Source organism: Ambystoma mexicanum, chromosome 12 (genome assembly GCF_040938575.1).
Source record: "Ambystoma mexicanum isolate Mex_15411 chromosome 12, UKY_AmexF1_1, whole genome shotgun sequence".
NCBI lineage: Eukaryota > Metazoa > Chordata > Amphibia > Caudata > Ambystomatidae > Ambystoma > Ambystoma mexicanum.
In genome coordinates this window covers 651,217,332-651,234,225 of record NC_090936.1, presented here as the reverse complement: position 1 = coordinate 651,234,225, position 16,894 = coordinate 651,217,332, and the positions used below count along the sequence as shown (strand labels likewise).

Below are 16,894 nucleotides of genomic sequence, written 5' to 3'. Positions count from 1 at the left end.
GCTTCTGACACCATTTTAGCTACTGAACATTCTATTGAGTTTGACATTTGTGACAGTAGGGGATAATTGGTACAACCAGGGGAAAGCGCTTTGATCGCCACATATTTTATCTTTATTCCCCCAAGGGTGTGTATATCCGCCTTGCCTCTAAATCAAGCCTGGCCTGGCGGTATGGCCTACAAGCTTTGCCAGGAGTGATTAGCTCAGACTATAGAGGCGATGCAAAAGTCTTAATTCAAAATAATGGAAAAAAGGCATACCAAATCAAAGCTGGGGAAAGGGTACCACAAGGTATTTTGGAATGTGCTATGTTCCCAAAGTTTAAGGAAGTTAAGAATTGTGAACCAACTGGAAAAGGAACTCAGTGGGTGTGGGGTGGCAGATTTTGAACCAAAAGTTCCAGTACCTATAGGTAAGGATGAAGACATTATTCCGGCCTTAGCTTTTGCCAGCATAATGATCCTTTGCTAACAGAACCTTTTAATCAGGTAACAAGTGAAGAAGGTAGGAAGAAAAGTGGTCCTTTTTTTTCTAAAAGAATGGATTGCTTTATAGGGGAGATGTGGACCCATCTGGTAAACCCAGAACTCAGATTGTGATACCTAGAAGTCATAAATACATTGTAATGGAGATGGTTCATGTTCATTTGACTGGTGGACATTTGGGAATCAGTAAAACCCAAGCCCAAACTGTGAACAGATTGTATTCGCCCAGTATGTATGCAGATATCAAAACGTTCATAAATACCTGTGAACTTTGCCAGAAGACCAGTACAAAAATGCTTCCTCATGCACCTTTACAACCTTTACCTATTATTGATGTTCGTTTTTACCGAATTGAGATGGGCATAGTAGGACCATTAGAAACATTGAAGTTCGGTTATAAATACATCCTGGTTATTCTAGATTATGCCACCAGGTATTCTGAAGCCTTTGCTTTAAGGGATAATACTTCCCAACAAATCTTGAAGCATTTATTACTATCTTTCTCCCAAATAGGTTTCCCAAAAGAAACCCTAACTGACTTTTATGAGTAAACTTATAACTGAGGTAAAAGACATTCTTCACTTGATTTATCATCTCCAGACTGACAGGTTAGTTGAAAAGTGTAACCAAACTCTAAAGAATATTTTAAAGAAACGTGTTGAAGCAGATGGGAAGAACTGGGATGTTATGATACCTTGGCCCTCGTTTGCCATCAGAAAAACTCCCCAATCGTCTACTATTGTGTCTCCCTTTGAATTGTTGTATGGAATGGAACCCTGAGATGTGTTAGACATGTTGAGGGAAACCTGGGAGGAAAGCAAATATGCCACTATTACTTTATCACAAATTGCTCAAAAACTGAAAGAACAAATGGCAGCAGTAAGGAAAATAGGTCATCTAAATATGTTAAAAGCTCAGGAACAGCAGACAGAATGTCATGACAAGAAGGCGTTGATGAGAGCTTTCTCCATAGGATGAAAATGTGTTGGCCCTTCTTCCTTCATCTGATAATAAGATGCTCTCTAGATGGCACGTCCCTTATGTAGTAATTGAACAAATGGGACCTAACAATTACAAAATATCACAACCTGACCAGAAAATTAAAACCCATATTTATCATATCAATTTACTTAAAGAGTGGAAAGAACCTATGGGAAAAGATACTTCCATCAAGCTAACCAGTCTTCTATCAGAAGAAAATAAGGATAACCGACTACTGTTCCCTGAGCTATCACAATCTTCAAAAACAGGATTTATCGGATTTATTACAACTACTTCCTGATGGGTATAGACCTAAACCATTATATACATACTCCTCTCCATGTCACCCCAACCAGATAATGGAATTCACATCTCCCCTCAGCATCTGGCGAAGCCGACATGGCCCAATTCGATCCTGGACAATTCTGACCCACCCATATTCCTCGCCTCCCTGATACCAATGTCAACATAAGTACACTTTGCAAATTGCAGAAAAGAGAACCCGTAACCTTGAACCTTATAAGTGATGTAAAATATCAATGGATAATAACCCTGCATCACTTCCCAGAACAGTGCATAAAACAAGTAAAACATTTATAGAATGCCAATTATGAGCAACTACTGTAGGCAGCCAGCCAGTGCCTCATAACAGAACTAGATGCAATAAAGATTCAATGGCCAATGAGCCAGGCCTGCAACCCCACACATGCCCATCTTAATGGGCCCAACTTTGACTTTGACAAGAGCACTTAGTGAAGTTAGGACAAGGAGCAGTGGAGAATGTTCTGCGGTTTAATGTAAATTGATCTTTTTTTAAGGGTCTCTAGAGAAAAAGACCGATTTACTTTGACCGATTTTCTTTTGATCAGAAAACCGTCAGTGTAAAGGTCTTTTTCTCCTGAGACCTTTAAAATGCGCCCCGGCCCCCTTTTTTTGCAGTCTTTCTGAAGCAACCTTTTAGTGAAAAGATCTTTTCAATGGGAACATGTTCTGCAGCATTGTCATTGGATTCCTCCTAGTTTTGTTTCCTTTGCAAGGCGTAGGTTTCTTTGTCATTGTTGCTTCACCAGACAGTGAGGTGCAGCTTGCCCCATCTGAGCCACTGCTATCATCAAGAGAAATCCTCCATTTCCCTTCTTCGTGGGAAGTAATTGCGATTTTTTAAATCTTGTTAAAACTGTAATCCGAAGGTGAAAGTCTAACAATATTTCAATCTGCAATCAGAGTTTTAGTGAGTGTCTTTAACTAGCGTCTGCATGCTAGCATGGCTGGTGAGTTGTCAATTAGCAGTAGTTCTGAGCTGTTGAGGAAGGAAAAGGGGCCCTTACCAATGTTCCCTCTAATTATTGTTCTCTATGTGCGGAAATGGCTGGCTTTTGTGCCCACATTATTTTCCATGTGCACAACTAACTAATGAGGTAAGCCAGTTTGTCAGCATGCATAGACGGTGAGCGATCATTCCCAAAGCGTTTGTAAGAGAGTTTCTCCTTTCCGGATTGGTCACAATGCTTATCAAAAATAATCCAAAGTAATCCTTCTTAGACAATGCAGAAAAATCGTTTTATTCCACTGGAAAAAAATACTCATCTTAATTACAAAAACAGAAAATCTTTCATAACTGATGTGGCTGGCAACACATTTAGACAGGATACAATATTGGCAAAATGGTAACTAAAAGGAACCTCCACTATAATGAAGTGATTTAAAGGCCAAGAGAAAATGTGTAGAAGGATGAAAATGACATTAAAATAACTGCACCACAGAACATGACAATTCCTGTGCCTCTGCTTACCACCCATATTACATTGTACTGTGAACAGAGCTGTGACAACACTTACTTGCAGCTAGGAGACATACCATCACCCATTTTTATACCCTAAAAACTGGAAAATGTGCCAAACAAACAGTAAACAATAAACATATATGAGCCTACTCCCTGCTTCTACCCACAAAGCTCCATTGATATTTTCGAAACAGTAGCCAGCCGAGCAGTGGCATAGGACGGAACTCTGCTGATTTCAGGAGGAATTTTAAGGGGAAAGAACATCTTTTAATAGGCATAAAGTATCCCTATTGGCAAAGCAAATTACTTTTTTACTCCCTGAAAAATCTTTCTGATTCCATGTAGGGAGTAAAAGATCATCAGAGCCCTACTTGCAACCCTGACGAAATGAAATGAGGGCACATAATACAGTCTACAGTTTTGCCCACACTTCCTCACCACAGCCTAGACACAATTCAACACAAGCCTTACTGAGGTTTCTTATGGAGCATGTGGAAGGAAAGCAGATGCATTTTCCTTTTCTGTTAATAGCCGCATTCTCAGAGGTACAGCAATTTGAGTTCCATCTTCCGTAACTAGGGACCCCTCTTCTGCAATTGACTGTTATCAGTTTAACAAGATGTATGAGGATGCTAAGGGCACTAAACACAGACCACATGATTATATGGAAAAGCCCCCCGCTAATGAGTGTAGAAAGAAACAGAAGGTGCAGTTTCTTAGACTGCTCCTAGAGTTTCCAATCCTTCAGCAAACAAACACATTTAATCCACTGTGCTGTACTGTTTTAACATCTGACTTGGTTTTTAAAAGTTGCTGATTTGTGTTTCACCCTCAAGGAGTCTTCTCCCCCAGGCAAGGCAATTCACAGCTCATGTGCTAGCCTCCAATACTAGTTGGCAGGGCTCTGTAAAAAGTGAGGGATTTTAGCTGTAAAACACTCACTAGTATATTTGCATGCCCACAATACTTTGCAAGCAAAACATGTTTAAAGCTTCACTGTGTTTGTATGGACAGTTTAAGAAAATGTCACGAATCTGCATGTACACAATTATTTTGCAGTGCATATAAGATTATATGCAACATACCTCACCATAATATTATTGGGTAGGATTATATAAGTGTTCAGTGAAACCCTTTCTCTTTTATAACAGAGTTTTCGTATAATTAGTTAAGGCCTATGCCCAAGGGAAATCTGAAAACCTGGAAAGGATGCATATGTACAAAAAATAGGAACCATGGGGGGAGGTTACACATCCAAGTAGCCTGCTTACTGACAGTCTGTATCGGATGTTTGAGCTCACAGTTGGGTTAGATAGTGAGGATGATGCTTTTGCTAAGGCACCATGAGTAACATAAATGCTGGTGCCTGAATGTTATTCATATTACAACAAACATAAAACAAGTGGATGTAGGTATAACTTTGGTAACCTTTCTCAGAGCCAATTTAGGCAGAGTCAAGGTTGTCCTGTAATATCTAAATGTGGACTGAGGCAGAAGTTGGAGCCATAAGGTACAAGTGTGGTAGAGTCAAATATTGGAGGCATGGTGGGGGGTGGAAGGCTATTTGACTGATATATGTTGGCATATCTGAGCTATACCTTCTGTTCATGGATCCACTTTTTCATATTTGTTTTAACCTCTTGAGGCTGTGTTCCGTTTTAGGATTTTGCAGTTTTTAAGGTTACACTTTTATAGTAGTGTAATGGAAATAGGCTACCAGAATATCAACACTAGTTTGAATAATCTTGTTTTATTAGGAGAGAAAGCAAATGCCAGATAACTGCTGTGGCTTGTGCCTTATTAATTCTTAAGGATGGGACTTGTCTGTGTGTGCTGCTAAAATTCTTCTGAGCAGCACTCAGAAGGAAGCTGGGCAAGCGCACATGTGCACAGCTTAGAGGGAACATTGGCCCTTACATCGTTCTGCTGCCACAACTGCATCTTTTGTAGAAATGTCATGGCACATGACTCACATGTCATAAGGCTGTCTTGCTGATTTTACTAATTGGATGAGCCCTGTGTTGGGCTGGAAGAAGGAGTCGGACACTTTGAGGACATGCTGTACTCAGTTTATTAAAACTAAAGAATAAGGCCCATCTCTCAATATGGATAAAGGGAATACCCTACCTTTCTAAAGAAACTAAAGGTGCTTGTCAGATGTCAAGAGGCCCAAAGTAAATATGTCCTCCATCCAAATTAACGCTATCTGACCCTAGCACTTAATTTAACTAAAATAAATTGGCCAAGAGAATGTCTCTTCTTCCCTTGGCCTTCTCTTTGTCTGGATACTCCTTTTATAAGTTTCCTTTTGGATTACATAGTTCTTAGCGTAATCTACTTTGATAGTCTTTCTTATCAACAGATATCCAAATGTGTCAAGTTCTTCAAGATAGCTCTTGAATCTAGTGCTTTCTGTGGTCCTCTCTTTGTAGTACACCCCTGCCACCACATGTCTGTCTCTTCACATTCTATTTGCTTAGCCTTTTCCAAAATATATTTACTTGTTTTTCCTCAAAGGCTTTCTGTGCCCATGATACTCCCTCTGTGGCGGACTATTCTTTAATCCTGTTCAATTGCAAACCTCATCTTCTCTTTCTCATTAAATGTTTCAGGGTTACATTTTCCCCAGGCTTCAACTTTGAATGTATAGGGTTCTCTCCTTATTGGGTTATTTGTTATTCGTTCTCTTCGATTTTTATAGTTCCAATCATTCAACTTTCTGGTTATTCTTTCGTCCTTAGGACTGGGACAAGTTCCTTCATGTAGATAATGATTCCCCAGTTGTCTCCCTCTGGAATCTACGTGAAAATCACGCTGCTGAAAACAATGTGGCGGAATACTGAGAAGTCGAAAGCTTTTCATTACAAAATTGTCGAATATGTTTATTTTCCAATTGTCCCCCGCTTTTCATGTAATGTAAGTGGGTGACAGCCAGGCAAACCCCCAAACCGATAAAGCCGAACTAGGGAAGCGGGGGACATCGCCGCAACCGCTGCTCCACTTGTTCGGCATTAAGGGATTCAAAGGTTTCTACCAGGCCGAAAAAACTCACATTTGGCATTTTATTTTTATTCTTTTCTGCCATTAACCTCCCATTGTCCCCACTTCCCCTGGTACCTCTCATTATGTGGGGAACATTTGCAGGGCTCGGCTCTCGCTCGGGTACTGCTTCTCGCTCTCTTCGCTATATTCTTTGGTTTCCTATTCTCGGTTCCTCATCGGACATCTGCAGACATAGGTCCTCGAAAGCCGTTCAGATTTCCTGTTGTGTTTGTTTTGGCGCTGTTCTTCAGGCATCCTGTCCACCACTCTGCCTACATGGTTACGCCACTACCAGGAACCTCTTCTTTTTTGTCCTGTTCGTACCACTTCTTCTGCGGTCCTGCACACCGGGGCTCTGGCGTCTCACACTCTGCTGTTCTGGTTCTTCAAAAATCACAGACGCCGCGATCTGCTTGGGCTCCATCTCCACAAGGCATGCTGAGGTCAGGGGGCTTCCCCTGCGCACAGCACTCTCCTTCTCCCCACCTGCTCTGACTCATCGCAGTTATATAGACATCTCTGTTTAAAGAGAAATGTTCACTATTTTCTCCACACCGATTTCTTTTTACATTGCCTTAAGTCAAACATGAAGTAGCCATACATGCGGCTATGCTAGTAGGAACGGGAGTCCTTGTCCCCAAAGGGGGAGTGTCTCCCGGTGTGGTCCCACGAGCCTCAACCCCTAGAATGGGTCTTGCGGAGTGGGCTCACCTCCCTAGCCTCACAGGGGAAGTCTCCCCCTAGGGAAGGAGGAACGAATACCTGCGATTCACCACAGCCCTCTCTATTCTCACAGAATCAAGTGAGGTGTGTTCCAGTAAACATACAAAGAGAACCTTGCACAAGCAAGAGGATTCGCCAGCTCTGATCCCTTCTCAAAAATTGGATCCTGAAATGTTTGCATATTGATCTGCTTTCTAGTTCTTTGGATATTTCCTATTCCACCTGTACTGCCCCGACAAGCGGCGCCATAAATCGGTGTCCTGTCTGGATATGTCCCAACCAAGGATGTCGATTGTCACCCTGAAATGCTATCTGTTTCTCATTGACTGATTTGTGAGGTCATTACAGAAGGTGTTTAGCTCTTCAAAACTGAATGAATACCAGCCTTAAAGGACAAAATTGTCTGTGCAAAGGTGCCTCTGTTAAATTGCGAGCGACTTTCCCCTCCAAATCAGTCGTGTTTGGGGATTCCACTCCACCTCCCTGCAAATACCGGATCCTGGCTTTCCAGAATTGTGGAATGGTGCTTGCACCCCCAGCCATCTTCCTTGGCTCCGTGTAGTGTCAGTGGGCTCAGAACCCTCCTGTGCATTGGAGCGCAACTGCCTTGGGTCCTGTACATCCGCATCACAAATGATCATGGTTTGTAGTTTGAAGTCATGCATAGAGAAACACTGGGGCAGACAGTGGTGCAGGACGATCCTTTAGGGTGATAGGCATGCACTTATGACTGGCAGCAAGCTGGTGTGGCCTGTAGGAAGAGCAGCTCTGAACAGGCCCCACACAGTGGGCCCAGACCAAACGAGAGGAGCACCAACTACCCTCCTATCTGCACTAAAAGCTGCGACTGAGCCTGGGGAGAACAGGAGTGTTGCTCAGAACAGGGGACCCCACTGTAACTCTTCCATAACACTCCCAAGCAGCAGGCGGGGGTCCTGAGCCCCACTTCATTGTTCTACCAACTGCTGCCATTTGAGGGTCATTTGCTGATGCCAGGGACCACTGCAACCCGAGAACCCGTCGAGCCCCAGCGTATTAGAGGGCATTTGCCAGGGAGCATGGTAATGGGTTAAAAGAAATGGGGCTTGCAGGTGGTCTACAGATCCTTGTCTGCCTGGCTGCCACGTTGCTAACCGAATGTTAATGGTACTTGATCAAAATAAAAATCTGAAAAAAATTCACTTGCACTTCTGTGGAGTGGGTAGCTTATTTGTACCAGACATGAAACAATGGTTCACAAGATTGGGAATGGTATTGCCCTCTGGTTACTTAATTTGCCGCTCTGTCCAAAAATCAATCCATTTATTTTCTTAGTGTTTTAAAAACATGGAGAGAACAGAGTAACAGGTGCCTGAGCAAGGAATTGTAGCATTCTAAAAACAGTAGGTTTTAAGACGCCTCATCAAAGTCAACGAATTTTACAACAACGCTTGGTTCCTCCACAACATATTGAATAATCATTGCTGGGCTACTCTATAGAATGCCTCCGCCTCCTGGGAAGGGATTCCTCTATATATGCACCCGCGAACAATGGCAACGTCTGGCTTTAATGTTTAAAGTGTTATCGCCTTTCATTCATACCACTCTCCTGACAGTGCGGGCAGAGGCGCAGTCAGGATTGTCTAACAAGTGGGGCCTGAAGCTAATGTAGTTGGGCCCACCACAGTGACATTAACATCTGTAAATGCCCACACAACACTGCTGATTGGGCATTTATAGATTTTGGGCTGGCCTTGCCTGCTCAGGCCCTACCCTGTCTACGCCTCTGAAGTGTGGGTAGCCGTCTCCAGGGCCGATTCTACACCAAAGCAATTGTAAGAAGCCACCTAGGGTGCCATTTTCCTGGAGCACCTAACTGGCGATACAAACAGTGGATACAGCCTGTTTGCACGAATCGGGAGTTGAATGGCCTTTGCTTGAGATTGAATAAACACCTCACCACAAGCAGCTGCTCTCCCTTGCTTTGGAAGCAGGGCTCTGCAAGATGGGAGTGGAGGTGTGCCTGCAGTTTGCAGCGTTAAGAAGAACATCTCGCTCAGTAAGGATGAAGGATTTTAAACTAAGCCATTTAAACACTGGTTTAGACAATAATCGCCATGATTTGACGTTTTTGACATCCACTTTCACCCAGAGTTTTTCTCTCTCATCTCCACAGACACAAATGAAATGCGGCCACCATATTTATTTATTTAAAACATAATGTGATTATTATTCCTTTATGTCAGTGGAGCATGGAAAGGAAGATTCCATGCCCCCCCCCCCGACCCCCTCACATGGCAACTCACGGGGCAACCTCTATCATTGAATCCCCATGTATATTCTGCTCTATGGGGTGTGCATGTTTAGCCAACTAGTGATCTGGACTATGAACCAATCTGATTGTATGGACTTCTTCATTGCCTCTTTGAACACTGGCATACTGTTCTCAATTACCTTGTAACTGGCGCCTAGATGCCTAAGGGCTTAGTGCGCTATTTATAAATGCAAACATAAATTAAATAAATAAATCTTCGGAGCAAAGTGCTTGCACATCCTTCACCCACTCACTGTCTCGGGTAGACAATTATACACATTGCACTACCTTTCACCCGAGCAATATACTTCAAACCCCATGTGCAAAACTGTCGGGGCATTCAAGATAAAATCCAGGCCCTAAATGCAAAATGCTTTCGATTTTAAGGCAAGTAGGGAAAAGCTTTTTGAATCAGCCCCTTAGCAGAGGTTTGCCGAAACAGGAAAGGCTATTTGTTTAGTGCCTAGGAAACTAGAAATATAATGAAAGAACACTTACTTGGATCAGTGGCCTCTCCATCAAAAACCGTATTTAGCTTGGTCATTTCCTAAAAGAGACAGAAAATATACCTTAATTAGATGTGCCTAAACATTGAAATGAAATGGGTAAATAATGCAATCATTCTTAGGTGTTACAAAATAGTTATTGCATAATCTTTCTAATAAGTGAACTCAGCCATATTCTGAGAAAAGTGTGCCAAGTAAGAGTGACAAGACCAAAAGGGTGAATCAACAAATGTATATAGAATCTTACTCTATGTCTGTTAGCTGTCGAGCAACAGAGCTGTACAAGTGGGCACACTAACATGGTACAATACTATGGGCAAACTTAGAACAGTAGTCCAAAGAAAAATGAATTCAGAGAAAACCTATGCCTTTGTACTTGTTATTTTATGCAGTGACCAGTGGTATCGATTCCCCCCCCCATGAGTTGGTTACAATAAGTGCACCTGCACAGCAACACACGGAGACACAATTGTCTAGCTCTCATCTTGAGTACATTAAGTTCACTTAATGCCCAGGCTATACAGTTTCTGCTTGGGAATTTTGTAGGATGGCCGTACATCAGGTTGCTTGACGCAGCCTCTTCATGTGCCCCGAGCTAGAAGGAAAATTGCTTTGCATCATGGGTGGAACTGTCTGACTTCTAATGTCAGTTCAACACTTACTATCAACCAGAGTGTGTCAAATGTAACATGCAGTCGTAGCCAGCCACACCTCAGATTAGGTGTCTAATTCGGACCTTTGGAGGTGAAAGAAATGCACGATTCATTTCACTGGAAAGAAATGCACTGTACGTGCTAATGTTCATGTTCACTCACTGTAAATTCCCTGTTCCTTAAGCAGGATTCATGTTATTTTATCTTGCATTTGTATAGGGCCTCTTGCCATACTGTATGGCGTTGAAGCAAGTTTGCCAATCACAGAAGAAACAGAGGAGTTTGATAGAACATTCACTAGTGGTAGGGAGGAGCAAAGTCGGGTAGATCGTTGCGCTGAGGGCGAGGAACAGATAGGATGCTCAGGAAGGCATGAGAAGGAACTTGAGGAGGAGCTATGTGTGCAACTGCACCGAATTTGTTGTGGGACTCAAATGTATTCTATGGAACGCAGTGCCAAAAGGAGAGATAGCTGGAAAAGAGGTGTTCGCACTGCCGGGTGGGGGGATATGTCTGGAATTTACTCACTGCATGGTGAGCCTGGGCATGTTGAAGCCAGGCCCAAGAACCACAGACAGGAAAGCCCTTCTATTTACTTCCCTAGTCCCCCAAACATTTGGGAGCAGTGGTAAGTCAGATATCCAAATGTGTCAAGTTTGCAAATGCTCCAAAACCCTGCCCAAGGAAACACAGTGTGCAAAGTCCCTCTACTTACTCTCCTAAGCCCAGAACAGCCCCAAACGGCCAGGTGCTACGGAAGTGAAAGCTGGAAGGAAACATGGACACATTTAACTGTGCGTGGGATTTCCAAGACGGCTTCCTTGGGAGCAGAAGCCCAAGTCTGGCCCTCCTGGAGTTTCTCGAGTCCTGCTAGGGAATTTATTGTAATTATTATGTTGGTGTGTGAGGCAGAAAGCCTCTTAGGCGGAGTCTGTGCACGTATGTCAGTTAATTTATAACCTAGCCTTTGACTGCCCTTCCCAACTTGGGCTGCAATGACTGTGTCCTGATAATTGAGGGCATCATGCGAAAGTTAGGTCAAAACCGGGGGTGTATGATATAGTTGACAAACAAGATATCCAGGACTACCCTTTTTTTTTCACGTGTTCAGGGGGAGCAACCTGCTGTGCCATGGATGCTCCTTAAAGGTGCTTGAAATTAGACATTTAAAACAAAACATTACAATGAAACCTCATAAATTGACCTAACCAGATAGTATTAAAGGAAACCAACATCATACCCCCCCCCTTTCCTGAAATGAGTGAATGCGTACATACCGTATTCATTTTAATTATGTATTATTTATATTGCGCAAAAGAAAATAAGCCGGTGGGCATCAGGGCGCTCACAAAACAATACACAGATTATACATACCACAATAACTAATAACATAGCAAACAGTATTATCGGATCACTAGGACCAAGGCTATGGAATTACGCCAATCAGTTGAACAAGTAGGTTTTCGGGCTATTTATTTATTTCAATTAATATACTTACAACCAAAACGGTTTTGTATCTATAGACAAGACGTAACCTATCACAATTTAAAATCCACATAATAATGCATCAAAGCAGTGTTAAACTCTTATAAATCAATAAAAATACAGTCATTGCGGTGTCATTATAAAATCCCTTGCAATATCTCGCCTAAAATCTCCAGACATACATTGTAAAATTTCACCATATTACATATAAAATGTACGTAATTTCCCTCCAATAAAACTTTTCATAAGAGTGTCCGTTCCCCACAATTCATCATGCACCAAACGGATATGCCAACTAGAACGCCCTGGACTCTGACTGGTGCAACCCACATTCAAGCGCGCTAGAGCTGGAGGCTCCCGCTTTCCTGTCATGGCCGCAAAACAATCGAACTCTCCCCCACCGGCTCTCAGAGCCGAAGAATCCTACTGGGCCTTTCGCAGAGCCCTCAAAACCTGGCAGTTTGCTTAAACTCGAATCCATGCACCCTCTCCATAACTCCAGTCCACTGAATTTCCGTCGACCATGTGTGTCACCTGTGAGCTATGTAACCTGTATGTGTTGGTTATGATTCCAAGACTTGTATTTCGTTATGTTTTTTTAACTTGTACTCTTCTTGCCTACAGGCCACAAGTGACTGGTTTCCACAAGCACCCTGATTCCCGAGGGTTTGTGTGCTCTATATAAATGCAAAAATAAATAAAACAAATACATTATTGTAAGATTTCATATGTTTAAATCTTATTGCATTCAGACTCACATGTGAACATGAGATGTTCTGTGGTTTCAATAACCATCTCCCCACAGTCTACAAAAACACTCCCGGCTTGGGATGCCAGGTTTTGCACCCTCTATCTCCAATACCTGAATGACGTTAAACAATCAAAAGATATTGCCCGACTATAGGACTATTGGGGAAAGCTTCAGTGTATTTTGGAGGCAGATTCCGCTCTGTCCTATAATAGATAAAAGGATCACTATTAACATTACAGGCCAACCTCACAATATTAACTGCATAGCTGTATTCTGTTAATTTCAGCTTAACAGCTTTTTTCTGTGCTACCGCAGTAGACCCAATGGAGCCTTGTTCATGCCCAGACCTCCATCTCTTAAATATCCCCAACAATTTCCTAGGGTGCCAAACCGCTCATATTCACACATCGCCCAAAAGGCCTGACAGACCTCAACCATTATTGTATCATGTTACAGGTTCAGTAGTTTGTCATAGCACATGGCCGCCTTATATTGGGTCTCCACCCAAATGCTCATCAAATGAAACTAACCGTATTAACGCTATAGGTAATGTCTTAGGCATTCTCAGCAGTAGGCGCAAGATTTTCCCCTCTAGTTTAATCAACTAATTCTTACTTCCACACCATAAAACATGCATGAAACTATTTTGGTTGTGTACAGTAGCAGGACTAGTTTAATGGAATAATCCGCCTGTTTGCCAATAAAAAGCCTTAATGCCTGTAAGCCTCAGACAATTAGCCAGAGTATGTTCCCAATGCAAGGTCCATTTAAGGTTCTCATCAATTAAAACACCCAAATATAACATCCAACTAATTCAATTGGTTTCGAATAAATCTTCGACACGAATTTTGGGGGCGAATTTGTTTTCCACATGAATGCCATCATTTTGGTTGTATCAATATTTATACGCAAACCATTAATCCTAGAATTCTCACCCAGTGCATCAATCAGCATTTGAAGCTCTCCTATGGTATAATCCAACAAAAGCAAGTAATCTGCATATTCCAGCCAACACATTGTCAATGCCCCAGCTCCCACTGGGCAAGCTGCAGGAATATTTAAAGCATCTACCAGAGCCACAAGATATAGATTAAAGGGAGTAGGAGCCAATATACAGCCCCGATTTACCCCCCTTGTTGTAGGAAACTGCTTTGATACTTTGCCCTATCCATCCAGTCATACTTTTACACTCGTATCCTGGTGCAGCTGCATTATCATCGTCAACCGGCCATGAGGGATGTTCCAAGCAACAACTTTGGTCCATAGTCTATTCCCCATGACTGTGTAGAAGGCTGCGATAAAGTCAATAAACACACCATATACCGGAAGATGGCGTCTTATCCACCCATATTCCACAGCAGTAACCAATATTAGAAGATTATGCATGGTGCTAGATTGGCCTCTAAAACCAATTTGATTGGGCGGCAAAATCTTATTTTGTTCAATCGATTGATTCAGTTCATTCAATAGGAATCTAGCAAATTCTTTAGCCGGTATATTAAGCATTGCTAACATGCCGTAGTTAGTGGGGTTTTCCCAACAACGTTTTTTATGAATAGGAAGAATATTACTTTCCTTCCATGTTGGAGGAACACATCTATGATTATCAACACTCTGAAAGAGTATATGGAGTGCTGGAGCCTATACCCATGGAGACAATTTAACCAGCACATTGCAGGTCCTATCTGGGCCAGCAGCACAGGAAGAATGCAACTGCTCTATTATCTTAAGGATATCTTGCACCATAGCTTTGCAGGTCTAAGTTTCAGCAATATTCTGATTACCTAAATCAATAGGTTGCACAGCCCCCAGCGTGTTACCTATATGTGTGAACCAATTCTCCTCACTTACACTATAAATGGGAAGGCCCTTCTTTATTGTTCCACTAACCACTGACCAAATTCCCACATTATTATTGGCCCTTGCATGAGAGTCTAGCTGCATCCAGACAACAGTATCACCCCTTAAGCGATGACTCCTCATCCATCTACGATAACTTGCTTTCTACCATCCACCACATCATTAAGTGAATGGGCAATATCATGTTGCAGCTTCCTTTTAGCATTTTGTATTCTGAAATCATATTGCCTACTCTTACGACTAACCCTATTCCATTGTTCACATGGGCTCTTATAATTTATTTTTTTATTATAGCTACTTTAATACAATGAACCATGGCTGCAAAATCATGGATAAGGGACGGATGGAGCATAATCAGGTGATTAGAATATAACAATTCATCCCATTTCTTACCCTGCCGATTACAATCCTTCACGTTAACGGTCAAGGTCAGGAAAGCCTACAAGCATCTGCCCAATCTTAGCGTTAAAATCTCCAACTACAAACATTGCAATACTGGGGTCCAACTCAGCCATTATCCTCCCCACCATCACAATGTTTTGTTTGTACAATACAGCATTCGAAGAGTCATATGTTAATGAGTACCAACTCCCTACAATCAAGATCACAGCTAATTATGCCAGCTTGCGCCGTTAAAGTCGATCCCTTCATTTCATTCATAGTCCATGAAATGCGCATTGAGGTCAGAAGCTCCCCTTTAAGTCTCCCAATGGGGTCTTTTACTGCCAAGGTCTGCAAGGTGCTTCTACCATCAATTTCACACACCACTGTCATCCATGTTTCCTGAAGGGCCACAATACAAAATAGATTTATATTTTCCAATAGCCCATCCTCAGCAGAAAGATGGGAAAAACCCCTGGTGTTCCATGAACATATTCTTTTGTCATCGCAACATATTTGTAAAGTGGGGCTTAATGACCTTGGGAAGCCATTGCCAATAGCCCTCAGAACAATCATCACCTGTATTTATTCTATCAGTACTGGCCTCTTGTTGCCCACTATTCAATACTACCCTCTTCTCTCTGTTTGTACGGTTACCCCTTAGCTCTGTGCTTGCGGCATTATCCCATGCCACTCTAGATTATTTTTTTTGACAATGTGTTCAGTCATATTCTTACCAGTCGGCATATTTACCACAGCACAGCGATGACCAACTTGAAAATATAATTCTCATACTGGAGTTATGTAGTCCAATATTGCTTCCGATCCCAACCAAATATTAGAGGCAGTCGATGGAATGGAATCAGCCAAAATGACCGAGTTGAAAAGCCTGAATTTGTGATTTGGACGAAAAGTTCGACCAAGTCACACATTTGATACTGGGGGCTGCGGGGACGTCCCCCGCACCCTTGCTCACTATATTGTGAGTGGAGGTAGCAGGGGTGTCCCTGCAGCCGTCCCAGAAAAAAATACATTTTAAAAAAAATAAAAGGAAAGGACCCTGCGGCGCCGGTTTCCGATCACGGAAGTGAAGGGGAACAGGCGTTGCTGGGACACAGCGAGTCGGCAGCAAGGTAAGTAGGGGGTGGGGGGTGATGGGGCTAGGGGTGTGGGCCAAGTCGGAAATGTTCAGGGGAGAAAAGACCAAAGGTTATTTCGGAAAAATAGTCTTCGTTTTTTTCTCCCTCGAACATTTCTATCTCAGTCTTTCAACCCCGATCCGGGATTTCAGTGGAAGGGGTTACTCTGCTTCCCAAAGGCCTACTTTAGGAAAGTCAGGCATAGGTTGCTACACCAATTAATTATGTGGTAAAACTATGCTTCTATAATATCTCAGAATGAACAGACAATTCCGCCCGAGGGATTTAGAAAAACAGTTTAACCGTAGCATACCATCCCAAGTACATGCTTTTCTCAGTGTACTTACCCAGATGACATCTTGTTTAATATTTTTCTTTTTTTCTTAAAAAGAAAAGAAAAAAATGCAGTTAATATATAAATATTTCAATAAAGTGAGCATTCCACAGGTGCTGAAATAGACTATGCCGTGAAAACACCACATTCCAGTGGTTTTTGCCATCACAGTCGCATAAGCACACAGCCTCTCAGAGGTTATCATTCACATCATGCTTCAGCTAAAGAAACCCCACATGCCCCATACAATAGGTGTTGCTTTGAACTTCACAGTCAACCAGAGGACAAATGTGCCTGGAATCTAGAGAAGCTGGTAGACCTGAAGTCATGCAAGTTAGAAACCTAGAAGACACAGAAATGAGTGGACTAGAGCACAAATGTGGTAGTAAACTAGAGGATGCATGTTAAGTAAGCTAGAGGACACAGGCTTTAGCAAACTAAAGGGCATACATAATAGTAAACAGGAGGACATACATGT

The 16,894-nt window shown here is 42.3% G+C and overlaps 1 protein-coding gene across 1 annotated transcript in view; it reads right to left on the bottom strand.

Annotated features, from left to right (window-relative positions):
* CDHR3 (cadherin related family member 3) overlaps positions 1 to 16,894 on the bottom strand; it is a 642,490-nt gene that overhangs the window by 95,979 nt on the left and 529,617 nt on the right. Inside the window, exons 17-18 of the mRNA XM_069630086.1 lie at positions 16,430 to 16,464; positions 9,806 to 9,854 (exon numbers count right to left, since the gene is read on the bottom strand). Of these exons, the coding sequence (XP_069486187.1) occupies positions 9,806 to 9,854; positions 16,430 to 16,464 (84 nt within the window). The remainder of the gene's footprint in view (positions 1 to 9,805; positions 9,855 to 16,429; positions 16,465 to 16,894) is intronic.